The sequence below is a fragment of the Salmo trutta genome, chromosome 2, assembly GCF_901001165.1.
Source record: "Salmo trutta chromosome 2, fSalTru1.1, whole genome shotgun sequence".
NCBI lineage: Eukaryota > Metazoa > Chordata > Actinopteri > Salmoniformes > Salmonidae > Salmo > Salmo trutta.
In genome coordinates, this window is record NC_042958.1 from 33,406,654 (window position 1) to 33,419,793 (window position 13,140).

General features: G+C 41.1%; 1 protein-coding gene across 2 annotated transcripts in view; it reads left to right on the plus strand.

Moving 5' to 3' along the window:
* The first annotated feature begins 2,309 nt into the window (after positions 1 to 2,309).
* Positions 2,310 to 13,140, plus strand: part of LOC115154252 (limb region 1 protein homolog) — a 65,393-nt gene continuing 54,562 nt past the window's right edge. Inside the window, exons 1-2 of one of the 2 annotated variants that reach the window (XM_029700294.1) lie at positions 2,310 to 2,565; positions 11,147 to 11,219. In XM_029700294.1, coding sequence (XP_029556154.1) covers positions 2,503 to 2,565; positions 11,147 to 11,219 — 136 coding nt within the window. In that variant the 5' untranslated portion in view covers positions 2,310 to 2,502. The remainder of the gene's footprint in view (positions 2,566 to 11,146; positions 11,220 to 13,140) is intronic. The other variant, XM_029700285.1, reaches the window with a different exon arrangement.

Here is a 13,140-nt window from a genome sequence, read left to right on the forward strand (position 1 = left end):
AGCAAAGGCACATTTTGCAGTGTTGAACATGCATTACAAGAGGCAACAAGGCTGATAGGCTAACAATACACAGCATAATCAAGCTTACAGAACAACAATAGAGAACATTATTTACAAGTTATAGGCCTTAATGTGTTGCTTTTCTATCAAGGTTAGCAGTATAGCAGTAGACTGTGAAGGCAAGGTGACTGGGAACATGGTTGAATACAAACAGTGTAGTTATTCCCTCAGTAAGCCAATCAAACAGGGAAAATGTCAGTACAGAGACAAAGTGGAGTCGCAATTCAATGGCTCAGACACAAGATGTATGTGGATGGGTCTACAGACAATCACTGATTACAAAGGGAAAACCAGCCACGTCACGGACACCGACGTCTTGCTCCCGGACAAGCTAAACACCTTCTTCGCCCGCTTTGAGGATAACACACTGCCACCGTCACGGCCGCTCCCAAGGACTGTGGGTTCTCCTTCTCCGTGGCCGACGTAAGACATTTAAACGTGTTAACTCTCGCAAAGCTGCTGGCGCAGATGGCATCCCTAGCCACGTCCTCAGAGCATGCTAAGACCAGCTGGCTGGAGTGTTTACGGACATATTCAGTCTCTCCCTATCTCAGTCTGCTGTCCCCGCTTCAAGATGTCCACCATTGTTCCTGTACCCAAGAAAGCAAAGGTAACTGAACTAAATTATTTCCGCCTGTAGCACTCACTTCTGTCATCATGAAGTGCTTTGAGAGACTAGTCAAAGATAATATCACCTCTTTTCATACCGCCCCAATAGATCCACAGACGATGCAATTACCATGGCACTGCACACTGCTCTATCCCATCTGGACAAGGGGATTTCCTATGTAAGAATGCTGTTCATTGACTATAGCTCAGCATTAAACACCATAGTACCCTCCAAGCTCATCATTAAGCTTGGGCCCTGGGTCTGAACCACGCCCTATGCAACTGGGTCCTGGACTTCCTGACGGGCCGCCCCCAGGTGGTGAAGGTAGGAAACAACACCTCCACTTTGCTGATCCTCAACACAGGGGCCCCACATGGGTGCATACTCAGCCCCCTCCTGTACTCCCTGTTCAGCCATGACTGCGTGGCCACAATGACTAGACAGCCTACAGGGAGGAGGTGAGGGCCCTGGCGAAGTGGTGCCAGGAAAATAACCTCTCCCTCAACGTCAACAAAACGAAGGAGTTGATCGTGGACCTCAGGAAACAGGAGAGGGAGCACCCCCCTATCCACATCGATGGGATCGCATATTATCTCAAAAATATTTAATTTGTCAGGCCAAGCGATTGACTTCATGCATTTTATGGCACATGTCAAGGCTGGCCTTGGGCTGATTTAAATATGTAAAGGTACAACCATTATCAGCACCATTAGGTTAATACAGGTCTTTAACAGGTATGCCATTCCATCATTGTTTACAATGTGTCTTTGTTTACATTTTATTTCACACAGGAAGCAAACAGGGTAAGCCCAAAAAAAACGGTTTTAAGTGTTTTGTCTTTACAGATGATATTCAACACAACAACAGTACATTCATGTATTATTTTGGAATTAATATAACATGCAGGACTAAGTGCATATGCCTATAAAACAGTCGCCCTCCAAAACAAACTATATTTGGTTAGTAGTGAGAGACCCTACTGAGTATTTTCCACACAACTTTTCTACCTGTCTCAGCTAGTGCTCTTTCTATTGCCTAACACACCAGTGTCAACATTGTATTCTTTTTATTATTGGTGTTATAAAATGTTTTTTATTTGTTATGTTTCCATAAATTACTTATTGCATTTTCTTGTTGCACAATAAAATTCGCCATTGATTAAAATTCTATATAATTTGAATGAGTTATCCACATTGTGGTCCTTTGTAGCTCAATTGGTAGAGCATGGCGCTTGTAATGCCCGGGGTAGTGGGTTCGATTCCTGGGACCACCATATGTAAAATGCATGCACGCATCACTATAAGTCACTTTGGATAAAAGCGTCTGCTAAATGGTATTTATAAACTTGGTGTTTTGAGCCCTGATTGGCTGACAGCAGTGGTATATCAGACCGTATAGCACGGGTATGATAAAATATGTATTTTTACTAATCTAATTAAGTTGGTAACTAGTTTGTAATAGCAATAAGGCACCTCGGGGGTTTGTGGTATATGGCTAATATACCACGGCTAAGGCCTGTATCCAGGCACTCCACGTTCCGTCGTGATTAAGAACAGCCCTTAGCCGTGGTATATTGGCCATATACCATACCCCCTCGGACATTATTGCTTAAATATATTATTGCAATGTTTTGAAATGCGGGGTTTTATTTTGATGTTTTTGTTATTACCATACAAAGTGACGTCATCGTTTGTGCTGCTAGCAGAATACTAGTCACAGAAGTGTATGTAGCCTGAGCCGTTTTTTGCTGTTGACCATAGACAGGTTTTATGGACGTCAGTTGTACGACTAGTATTTAGTGGGGCAATTGACTTGCATTTGCAATATGAAGAATGGAAGAAGACGATGTTACTATCAGAGAGCAGAATTTCCACAGCCAAGTTCGAGAGTACATTGTAAGTTAATCTCTGTAACGTTAGCTAGCCAGCTTGCTAGCCAATGTTTGATGTGTGGCGATGCTGCTTACTTACATTAGATCAGTCAAAAGCAAAGCTAACGTTATTTTGCTAGCAAGCAAGTTGCATATAGCTAGCTACCAATTATAACTAGCGAACGTTCCCCACGTGTAACTATAATAGTAGCTTTCTGATTAGCTCACTTTTATTGTAGCTCCACAACAGGGAATAGCCACGTTAACGGGGAAAAGCTGCGATTTCTACATCCATTTGGGGACTGAAGAGTAAAACTTATGAATACCTCCATGAGTTCAAGTGTCTTACCCTCATCACAACCCAAAATATAAACTTGTTTTACTAATTTGTTTTGTAAACAAACACTAACGTTATATTTTCAAAACATGGTTAATTACAAGTAAACTATATATCGGTCAGTCCTTGCATCTATACGAATTTGAGTTGTTTCTAGTCTAATCCATCTATTTACCAAATCAGTGTCGGGATATCTGCTTATGGAAAATTGCGCCTTTATGTCTCTAAATAAGTTAGCTTGCCTCTATTGTTGTCATCGTTCTCCTTCCTTGCTTGTTCAGTATTTTTTAAACATTTTATTTCACCTTTATTTAACTAGGCAAGTCAGTTAAGAACAAATTCTTATTTTCAATGACGGTCTAGCAACAGTGGGTTAACTGCCTTGTTCAGGGGCAGAACGACAGATTTCTACCTTGTCAGCTCTGGGATTAGATGCATTATGCTGGTTGTGGCTACCCAATTAGCTATAGGCAATTCCATGGTAATGAGTCTTTTTCCTTCTGAATGTTACCAAACAAAAAAATGTGATTTTAAAAAGTACAATAACTCTATGCGCAAGGACAAATTTGAACAATTTCTGCTTAACATTTTATAAAAACAAAAACTGCAAAAAATGTGCAGATGCAAAGTTTGGTAACATAATTTTAGTAAAATCTCCCTCTGTTTTTTGTATGTGGCCACGTTTTCCAAACACTCCGTTTAAATATCTGCTCTGAATTAAGATTCAAAGATGTCTGCAGAAAGCATGTGGTGTCAGCTATGACATGACACCTTGACTTTTGGTTATTGAACTACAGTAAGTGAAGTGGATTTACATCACGGAATTACATCATGGGTCCCAGATCTGTACCATACAAAAAAATGCATAATTATGAATATCATTCTCTTCATGGTGATGTATCCTTAAAGGTAGAAATATTCAATATCCTCATTTGCATATTTGGGTATTATTCTAGACACTGGCTATTATTCTTATTCCCCAAAACAAGACCACATTTGGTTGGTCCGGACCAGACCAAATCTGAACCAATCATCTACATTACAGCACAATAGAGTTCAGTAAAGTAGATAAGCACAGTACAATACATTATACTGTACTCTAGAGTTCTCTACTTTACTGAATTCTACTGTAATGTACTATACTCAAATTTTCTTTACTTTACTGTACGGTGCTGTCCAAATGTATGAAACATAGGCGCCTATGATTGGTTCAGATTTGGTCTGGCCAGGGCGGACTGACCAAATGTCAACTACTTTTCAACGTCTATGGATGTGTGGTGTCGAGCGGTGCTCAGTAGGTGAGGATACCTGTGACAGTAAATGGAAAGAGGGTAGGTGGTAGGTGTCTGTAAGAGCTGGGAGAAGTGAGATTAACTGGAGTGAGAGGGAGGGGTGGCCAGACTGTTTTAATTATTGCTTTGACCACCAGTTATGAGCTGAACATAACAGTATGTCAGTGGAAGGGAGGCCAGTAACATGAGACACTATGAGCTGAACATAACAGTATGTCAGTGGAAGGGAGGACAGTACCAGGAGACACTATGAGCTGAACATGACAGTGGAAGGGAGGACAGTAACAGGAGACACTATGAGCTGAACATGACAGTGGAAGAGAGGACAGTAACAGGAGACACTATGAGCTGAACATAACAGTATGACAGTGGAAGAGAGGACAGTAACAGGAGACACTATGAGCTGAACATAACAGTATGTCAGTGGAAGAGAGGACAGTAACAGGAGACACTATGAGCTGAACATAACAGTATGACAGTGGAAGGGAGGACAGTAGCAGGAGACACTATGAGCTGAACATGACAGTGGAAGAGAGGACAGTAACAGGAGTCACTATGAGCTGAACATAACAGTATGTTAGTGGAAGAGAGGACAGTAACAGGAGACACTACGAGCTGAACATGAGTATGACAGTGGAAGGGAGGACAGTAGCAGGAGACACTATGAGCTGAACATGACAGTGGAAGGGAGGACAGTAACAGGAGACACTATGAGCTGAACATAACAGTATGTCAGTGGAAGAGAGGACAGTAACAGGAGACACTATGAGCTGAACATGACAGTGGAAGGGAGGACAGTAACAGGAGACACTATGAGCTGAACATGACAGTGGAAGGGAGGACAGTAACAGGAGACACTATGAGCTGAACATAACAGTATGTCAGTGGAAGAGAGGACAGTAACAGGAGACACCATGAGCTGAACATAACAGTATGTCAGTGGAAGAGAGGACAGTAACAGGAGACACTATGAGCTGAACATAACAGTATGTTAGTGGAAGGGAGGCCAGTAACAGGAGACACTATGAGCTGAACATAACAGTATGTCAGTGGAAGGGAGGACAGTAACAGGAGACACTATGAGCTGAACATAACAGTATGTCAGTGGAAGGGAGGACAGTAACAGGAGACACTATGAGCTGAACATGACAGTGGAAGGGAGGACAGTAACAGGAGACACTATGAGCTGAACATAACAGTATGTCAGTGGAAGAGAGGACAGTAACAGGAGACACTATGAGCTGAACATAACAGTATGTCAGTGGAAGGGAGGACAGTAGCAGGAGACACTGAGCTGAACATGACAGTGGAAGGGAGGACAGTAACAGGAGACCCAACTGTGGTTTGTGACTACTGTGATTTCCCATTCTAGCCAATTAAATTACAGTAATTCCTTGACTGATAAATTGGTAACAGAATTATGAGTTTTAATCACTTAAAGTTGATATCAGTAAAAACACAAACTAATTGGTAGGGCTGCCTTTACTTGTTACCTCTATGAACTTTTATTATCCTCCCTCTCATGAGAGAGGAAAAATTACAAATTATCTTAAAGATATGTGGGTTTTTGGGAACAGAATTTCTAGGAACAAGGGGTTGTTTCTTTTTTGTGAAAGTTTTTTATATCTTTTTTTTTTATCAATTTGACATTACACCATTACATAACACTGATAAAAACAAAAACCGAACACCCACCAAGACTGCAAACAAGACAGCATCTTTCAACCATACAATACCAGTTAAAGTTTGGACAAACCTACTCATTCCAGGGTTTTTCTTTATTTTTACTATTTTCTACATTGTATAATAATAGTGAGACATCAAAACTATGGAATAACGCATAAGGAATCATGTAGTAACCAAAAAAGTGTTATACAAATCAAAATATTCTTCAAAGTAGCCACCCTTTGCCTTGATGACAGGTTTCCACGCTCTTGGCATTCTCTCAACCAGCTTCATGAGGTAGTCACCTGGAATGCATTTCAATTAACAGGTGTGCCTTTTTAAAAAGTCAATTTGTGGAATTTCTTTCCTTCTTAATGCGTTTGAGCCAATCAGTTGTGTTGTGACAAGGTAGGGGTGGTATACAGAATATAGCCCTATTTGGTAAATACCATATTATTATGGCAAGAACAGCTCAAATAAGCAAAGAGAAACGACAGTCCATCATTACTTTAAGACATGAAGGCCAGTCAATGCGGAAAATATCAAGAACTTTAAAAGTTTCTTCAAGTGCAGTCGCAAGAAACATCAGGCGCTATGATGAAACTGGCTCTCATGAGGACCGCCACAGGAAAGGAAGACCCAGAGTCACCTCTGCTGCAGAGGATCAGTTAATTAGAGTTAACTGCACCTCAGATTGCAGTCCAAATAAATGCTTCAGAGTTCAAGTAACAGACACATCTCAACATCAACTGTTCAGAGGAGACCGTGGATCAGGCCTTCATGGTCGAATTGCTGCAAAGAAACCACTGCTAAAGGACACCAATAATAAGAAGAGACTTGCTTGGGCCAAGAAATACGAGCAATAGACATTAGGCCGGTGGAACCTGTCCTTTTGGTCTGATGAGTCCAAATTTGAGATTTTTGGTTCCAACCGCCGTGTCTGTGAGATGCTGAGTAGGTGAACAGATGATATCCGCATATGTGGTTCCCACCGTGAAGCATGGAGGTGTGGGGGTGTGTTGTGTTAGTTCATAGTTTTGATGTCTTTACTATTATTCTACAATGTAGAAACTAGTAAAAATAAAGAAAAACCCTTGAATGAGTAGGTGTGTCCAAACTTTTAACTGGTACTGTATATCAGTGGTTTGAATATTAAACAGCAAGTAAAAAATTATATAAAAAAGTAACACAAATACAAAGCTCCAATTACCCATACATTTGTAGTAACTTATACCCTAGCTTCTCATCCACACTTCCAGTCCCATATAGTTAAAAAAAAAAAAAATGTACAACACTAAATGTGTTGATATTAGTTGGCAGGTGTCTTTACTTCAACATTGTCTTTCAAATATTTCTAATATCTTTCAAGACTTTATGGTAGGTGTTGTCAAACACCCGTTTTCTATCGGTTTGACCAGAAAGCCAAGCATTTGCTTATTCCACGTTTTTAGGATGGGAAAATGTTTGAGAAATTTCTGTGTTTTTATTTATTTTTATAGACTTTCATTTGACATGCTCCTAAGAACTTCCCATGTCGGTGCTCATGGGGCTTTTTACATGGAAATGCCCCTATCCACGCTGGCATTCAAATGCTCCCTCCTCCCTTCTAGCACATAGTGCCTAAGTGATTCTACTATGAAATGTGACCACCATTTGTGACCCACATTTTGTTGCTGTCACCGGAGTTATAGCGTAGCCTAAACTTTACATAGCTAGTGCTGTAGCAGCATATGTACCTTAACATGAGGGATCGTAGCTCTGGTCCAGGGCATTAGTTTGCTTTCCTCCACTGCGGATTCCTTAGGGGATTAACGCGCAGTAACGCCCTGGACCAGAGCTAGTATGATTTCTTTTTGATATATATATATATATAATAATTTAAATTTTTTAAAGGTGTGGTCACTATAGTGTCCTCAGTGTTGTGTGAGGTCAAATATCATAGAGGTGTACAATGCTATTTTAGGTGCTGTAAGTGCCCTGCACTCACACTAAACAAGTCTATGTCATGGGTTGTCTCTGCTGCTATGTCTAACAGCATTGAGCCTCAAGCAGAAAATAATGCATATCGAAAACGCCATGACTGTTAGGCTTTATCAGTACATCCACTGAGTCATGCGTATGATGGTAGTAGATGCATGAATCATGCAAAACATCGACCTGGTAGAAGCCAGGCAACAATGCACTGCCTGTCACGAGGGAATGTGTGTAGAAAGCGGATGTAGGCTAGGATAGTTGGGTTTAAATTATGAGCCTACTGTTAAATAAGAAAGTGAGGATTCTATGGGAGAAAAAATAAGAAATAGACCTAGATACAGTGGAGCAATTTGACGATAAGCAAGGTAGAGTAGACTCTTGTCAGTTGATCACCATCAGCCAGCTCAGGGTTCTCCCTCGGTGTCCTGTCACTCCTGGGCACAGTCAGGCATCCACCAACCTCATATCTGAAGTTTTGTCGGAGGGGGTTAGATGTGTTGCTGCTGATCAGAGCACTGACCTTTCAACTGTTTTTCTGGTCTGTTGTCATGTGGTTGCGAAGTTGAGTTTTCTTTTTGAAGGGTTTTGAGAGCCAATCTTTGTCTATCATACTTTATAATGATAGACAAAGATATGTGTCTTGTCTGCCTGTTACTCCTGCTGACTCATGTCTCCTCGTGTTGTATAATGTGGAAACCGGAGATAGTGCTGCTGCTGAGGAGGAGGACATCTGCAGGCCTATTTGCTGTCTGTCCCACGGTCCGTAGGGGAATGTGGAATATTTCTGTCAGTGCTGGGGCTCTGAGGCCCTGGGTTTGGCAATGGCACTGCGAAAAATGTATTCAGTTGTTGTTAGGCCGCCTAATTCCAGATCATGTTGCATGTAGATTAATTAATACATTAATTCAAATTGGAAATGTAGGGGCTATCTCGTGTCAAAGGGCAAGGTGTTGTTGAATATATGTAGCAAAAGTATCGGCACCCACCCAGGCTATTCTTTCCCTGTAGGAGTGAATCACCTAGACTTGAGAGAGGCCTTTGGGGGGAGGTCTGCCTGTAACCTGATCAAGGCTACATGCATGACTGGTATCCATCCAGCCAGGCCATCCCAACTTCCATCAATCATAGCTGTCTTATGGAAATAACTCTACGTATACAGTACATGATATGCAGTGATTCATATCCCAGCAAACTTGCTGTCATAGACCATGTATCTCATGTCCATATATTACTAGTGATGCACCGATAAGACATTTTTGACCAAAATCCGATATTAAACATTTTTTGCGGCGTTTTAAGCATTCTAGTACAGTTAAATAGTTAACACACACACATGGACGCAGAGGTTTAAGGCACTGCATCTCAGTGCAAGAGGCGTCACTACAGTCCCTGGTTCGAATCCAGGCTCTATTACATCCGGCCGTGATTGGGAGTTCGATAGTGTGGTGCACATTTGACCCAGCATTGTCCGGGCCGTCATTTGTAAAGAATTTGTTCTTAACTGACTTGCCTAGTTAAATAAAGGTTATGCACACACACCACACTGACCAAAAAGTTATTTTGTTGGCATTTACGTATGTCCCCATTACCAGTAAAACATAATCAAAACCTGTTTCTTTCACTTACTTGCTGTGCTGTTTCGTTGTTCATTTGTTCAGTCTTTTCATTCTCAACCAGGATTTCTATGGAACGCGCTTTGGGTCTTTGCATGCCAAAAAAGATACACGTGAAATAACACTATTTGACGTGTCAAATAAGCTTGTTGACCAATCAGGACCTGAATATGACTGCACGTCACATAATAATTTAACGCGTTCATTAATTTTTTATGTAGTTATTACACTATCACTCGTATTTCATATGTCATAATGATTCATCGATACATATGCTATGATGCTGGTAAAGTTGTCTTGCGCACATACGGTGCTGGTCATAAAAAAAGCTAGCTGGCTAATGGATACATACAATGTTCTCCCCAAAAACATAGCAAAATGACATCTGTTTCAGTAGCTATATAGTTAGCTAGCTAGCTAAATAGCTAGGTGTCATCATCTAAAATAACCCTAATTTATAAGACAGTTCTTATTTGATTAAATGGTGGTCGGACCATCTATGTGAAGCAAGCCATAATAAGGATTAGCCACAATAGTGAACTTTGCGGTTAGCCTTCAAAATAAAAGTATGACATACTACTAATTGTATTCATTTGTATCCTGTCAATGACATACTTTTATTTTGAAGGCTAACCGCATAGTCCACTATTGTGGCTAGTCCTTATTGTGGCTAGCTTCACAACACATAACCCGGTCTGGTCGAGCCTCACTAGCTAGATGAAGCTAGCTGGCTGCTTATAACGTTAGTTTTGGGCAACAGGGTTAAGTAGCTGGCTAGCAATTTTTTTTCATGAACCGAAGTTCAATTTCAAGAGGTGAACAACAAGTGGCAACCTAGCTAATACTTGCGAGGATTCCTAAATCATTGTTAAGAATAATGAAAATGACTGCAGTTTCTGCTGATCATTGTTTTCAGGCTGGTTATATTGGTGCTAGGTAGGTACCAAGCTAAAGCTAGCTACCCCAGAAGTTGCGGTCGAACAAATGATGCTTTATTACCAACGTGGTATTGTAAACACATCGTTCGTGGCCGGTGTTTGCAGACTTTTTTTGTACAGCTTTGACAACCCTATTGTGTATTTTTTGACACGCAAAGACCCAAATGGTGTTCCATAGTATGTATGTCGTGACGCTATTACTGTGTAACTCTGGTAGGGCAACATCTGAAAAATAGCACACTTCGTAGTGTGTACCGGTGCTCGACCAGTCGGCGAAAGCCAACATCACCCACGACAGAGAGCGGTTGATTGTCAAGGGCAATGAATTCCATTATCTTGGCTTTAATGGATTTCGCCTTTGAGTTGTCTCTGAAATGTTGTTACTCTTTCAAATGACTGCTCGACTTGTTGACAGCTTGATCCACACAGCAGACATTGTGGGCTAGGAATGCTGTGTAGCGCAAAATTCCGATATGTTCACCAATATATTGTGCATCCCTATAAACTACTGTAGTAATGTCGTAGTACCATATCTGCGTCCGAAATGCCACCCTATTGCCTATGTAGTGTACTACTTTTAACCTGAGCCCTATGTGCCATGGTCAAAGGTAGTGCACTAAGGGAATGGGGTGCCATTTGGGATGCAGAACATGTCTACGGGAGGCTAATACATATATATCAAAATGTGTTATGCGTTCACATCAATATAATGCCAGATATTGTAACATTAATCATGTACATAACACTTCAGCAGCTTTATAATTGTTACATTTTTTTGTCTTTTCAGATTTGTTTCCTGCTGTTTGCAGTACTCTACATTGTGTCGTACTGCATCATCACCAGGTACAAGAGGAAAACAGGTAAGTAGTCTTGTTCTGTTTTTATGGTGGTTGTACTGAAACTACCAGCACATGTTGTGGTACCAACTTCAAAAACTGTTTCTATGTAATACTTGCACACCTGAGATGCGCACACAGTCCCAGAGTTTTGTATTCATTCTAAGTGATTTACTTAGAATAAATACAAATTAAGCAAAAAATGACTTATTAGTGCCTTTTAGAATTAATTTGTAGAAACACGAGTTTGGCCAGTCTGTGGATTCAGGCTCATGTGATGGTGCCTGGAGAGCAGGCCAGCAGCAGAGAATATCCTCTCTACACTTGCAGAGCCACTGGGGATGCTAAACACCCTTTTGGCCGCTCTTGCCAGGTTGGGCAGAGATTTAAAAAAAATATGTTTTCTATAGGTAGGCCTAAAGGTTTTTAGGTAAAATAACCCAATCAAAATGGAAAGCTCCTTGAACGTGGGAATATGCCAGGCCTATTGGGCCAAAATATATTATGGCCTATTGTGTACATAATAGAACAAAAATGAAGGTAACGCGTAAGAGGAGGTATTATTTGTAGTTTATAGATACTTTGCTACAATTACACACTTAGTTATCTACCCACCTCGTTCCTTTTCTTTCGGGATACGTGTCTTTTCAGATGCCACAATGATTGTTTAGTTGTGGACACTACTGTACATCACCAGTATCCCTGTCTTGCTCTTGGTCCTCATCTTTGTAAGTCACCTTGATTTAGAACCTGTGTTTCATATCAGTTTCTGTATGAAAATGACAGTATCTAAAGCAAGGGGCTATAGATAGTAGCATACAAGTGAACTACAAATGCATGCTGGGCCAGGTATGCCCTGAGCACGTGAAATGAGCGCTGCTGGAGCGAAATTAGAGCGGGCGAGAAGGCCGGCGCTCCAGCATTTGGGAATCTCGCTCCACGCTCCAGTCAAATATTAGCCCATATCAGAGGATATGAGCAGAGCCTCAATTCGTTGGGGCATGGACTCTACAAGGTGTCAAAAGCGTTCCACAGAGATGCTGGCCCATGTTGATTCCAATGCTTTGCACAGTTGTGTCAAGTTGGCTGGATGTCCTTTGGGTGGGAAACTGTTGAGTGTGAAAAACCCTGCCCAAATACGAAGTGCCAACTGTAAAGTTTGGTGGAGGAGGAATAATGGTCTGGGGCTGTTTTTCATGGTTCGGGCTAGGCCCCTTAGTTCCAGTGAATGGAAATCTTAACACTACAGCATACAATGACATTCTAGACGATTCTGTGCTTCCAACTTTGGCAACATTTTGGGTAATTACCTTTCCTGTTTCAGCATGACAATTCCCCCTTGAACAAAACGAGGTCCATTCAGAACTGGTTTGTCGAGATCAGTGTGGAAGAACTTGACTGGCCTGCACAGAGCCCTGACCTCAACCCAATCAAGCCAGGCCTAATTTCCCAACATCAGTGCCTTACCTCACTAATGGTCTTGTGGCTGAATGGAAGCAAGTACCCGCAGCAATGTTCCGGCATCTAGTGGAAAGCCTTCCCAGAAGAATGGAGGCTCTTATAGCAGCAAAGGGGGGACCAACTCCCTATTATTGCCCATGATTTTGGAATGAGATGTTCAACAAGCAGGTGTCCACGTAGTTTTGCTCATGTAGCCTATATTAGTGTTTTATTAAACATTACGTTTTTACAAATATTAGAATTTGACAGAAATTGACGATTAACTCGATTTTTAATCCCACCTTGTAACTAGGGCTGTCACTGACAAAAAAAATGTATATTGTTAGACTTAAAGTTGTGTTCTTTCGACCAATCAATTGCTCTACATTGTTAAATGTGTATTTTTCCATATATAGACACACCCTGTGTTTTAATTAAATCAACTATATGCATTGAGCTTGTCTGATGCTTTAAGTTTACGGTTTGATGCCTCAAGAGGGTGCCA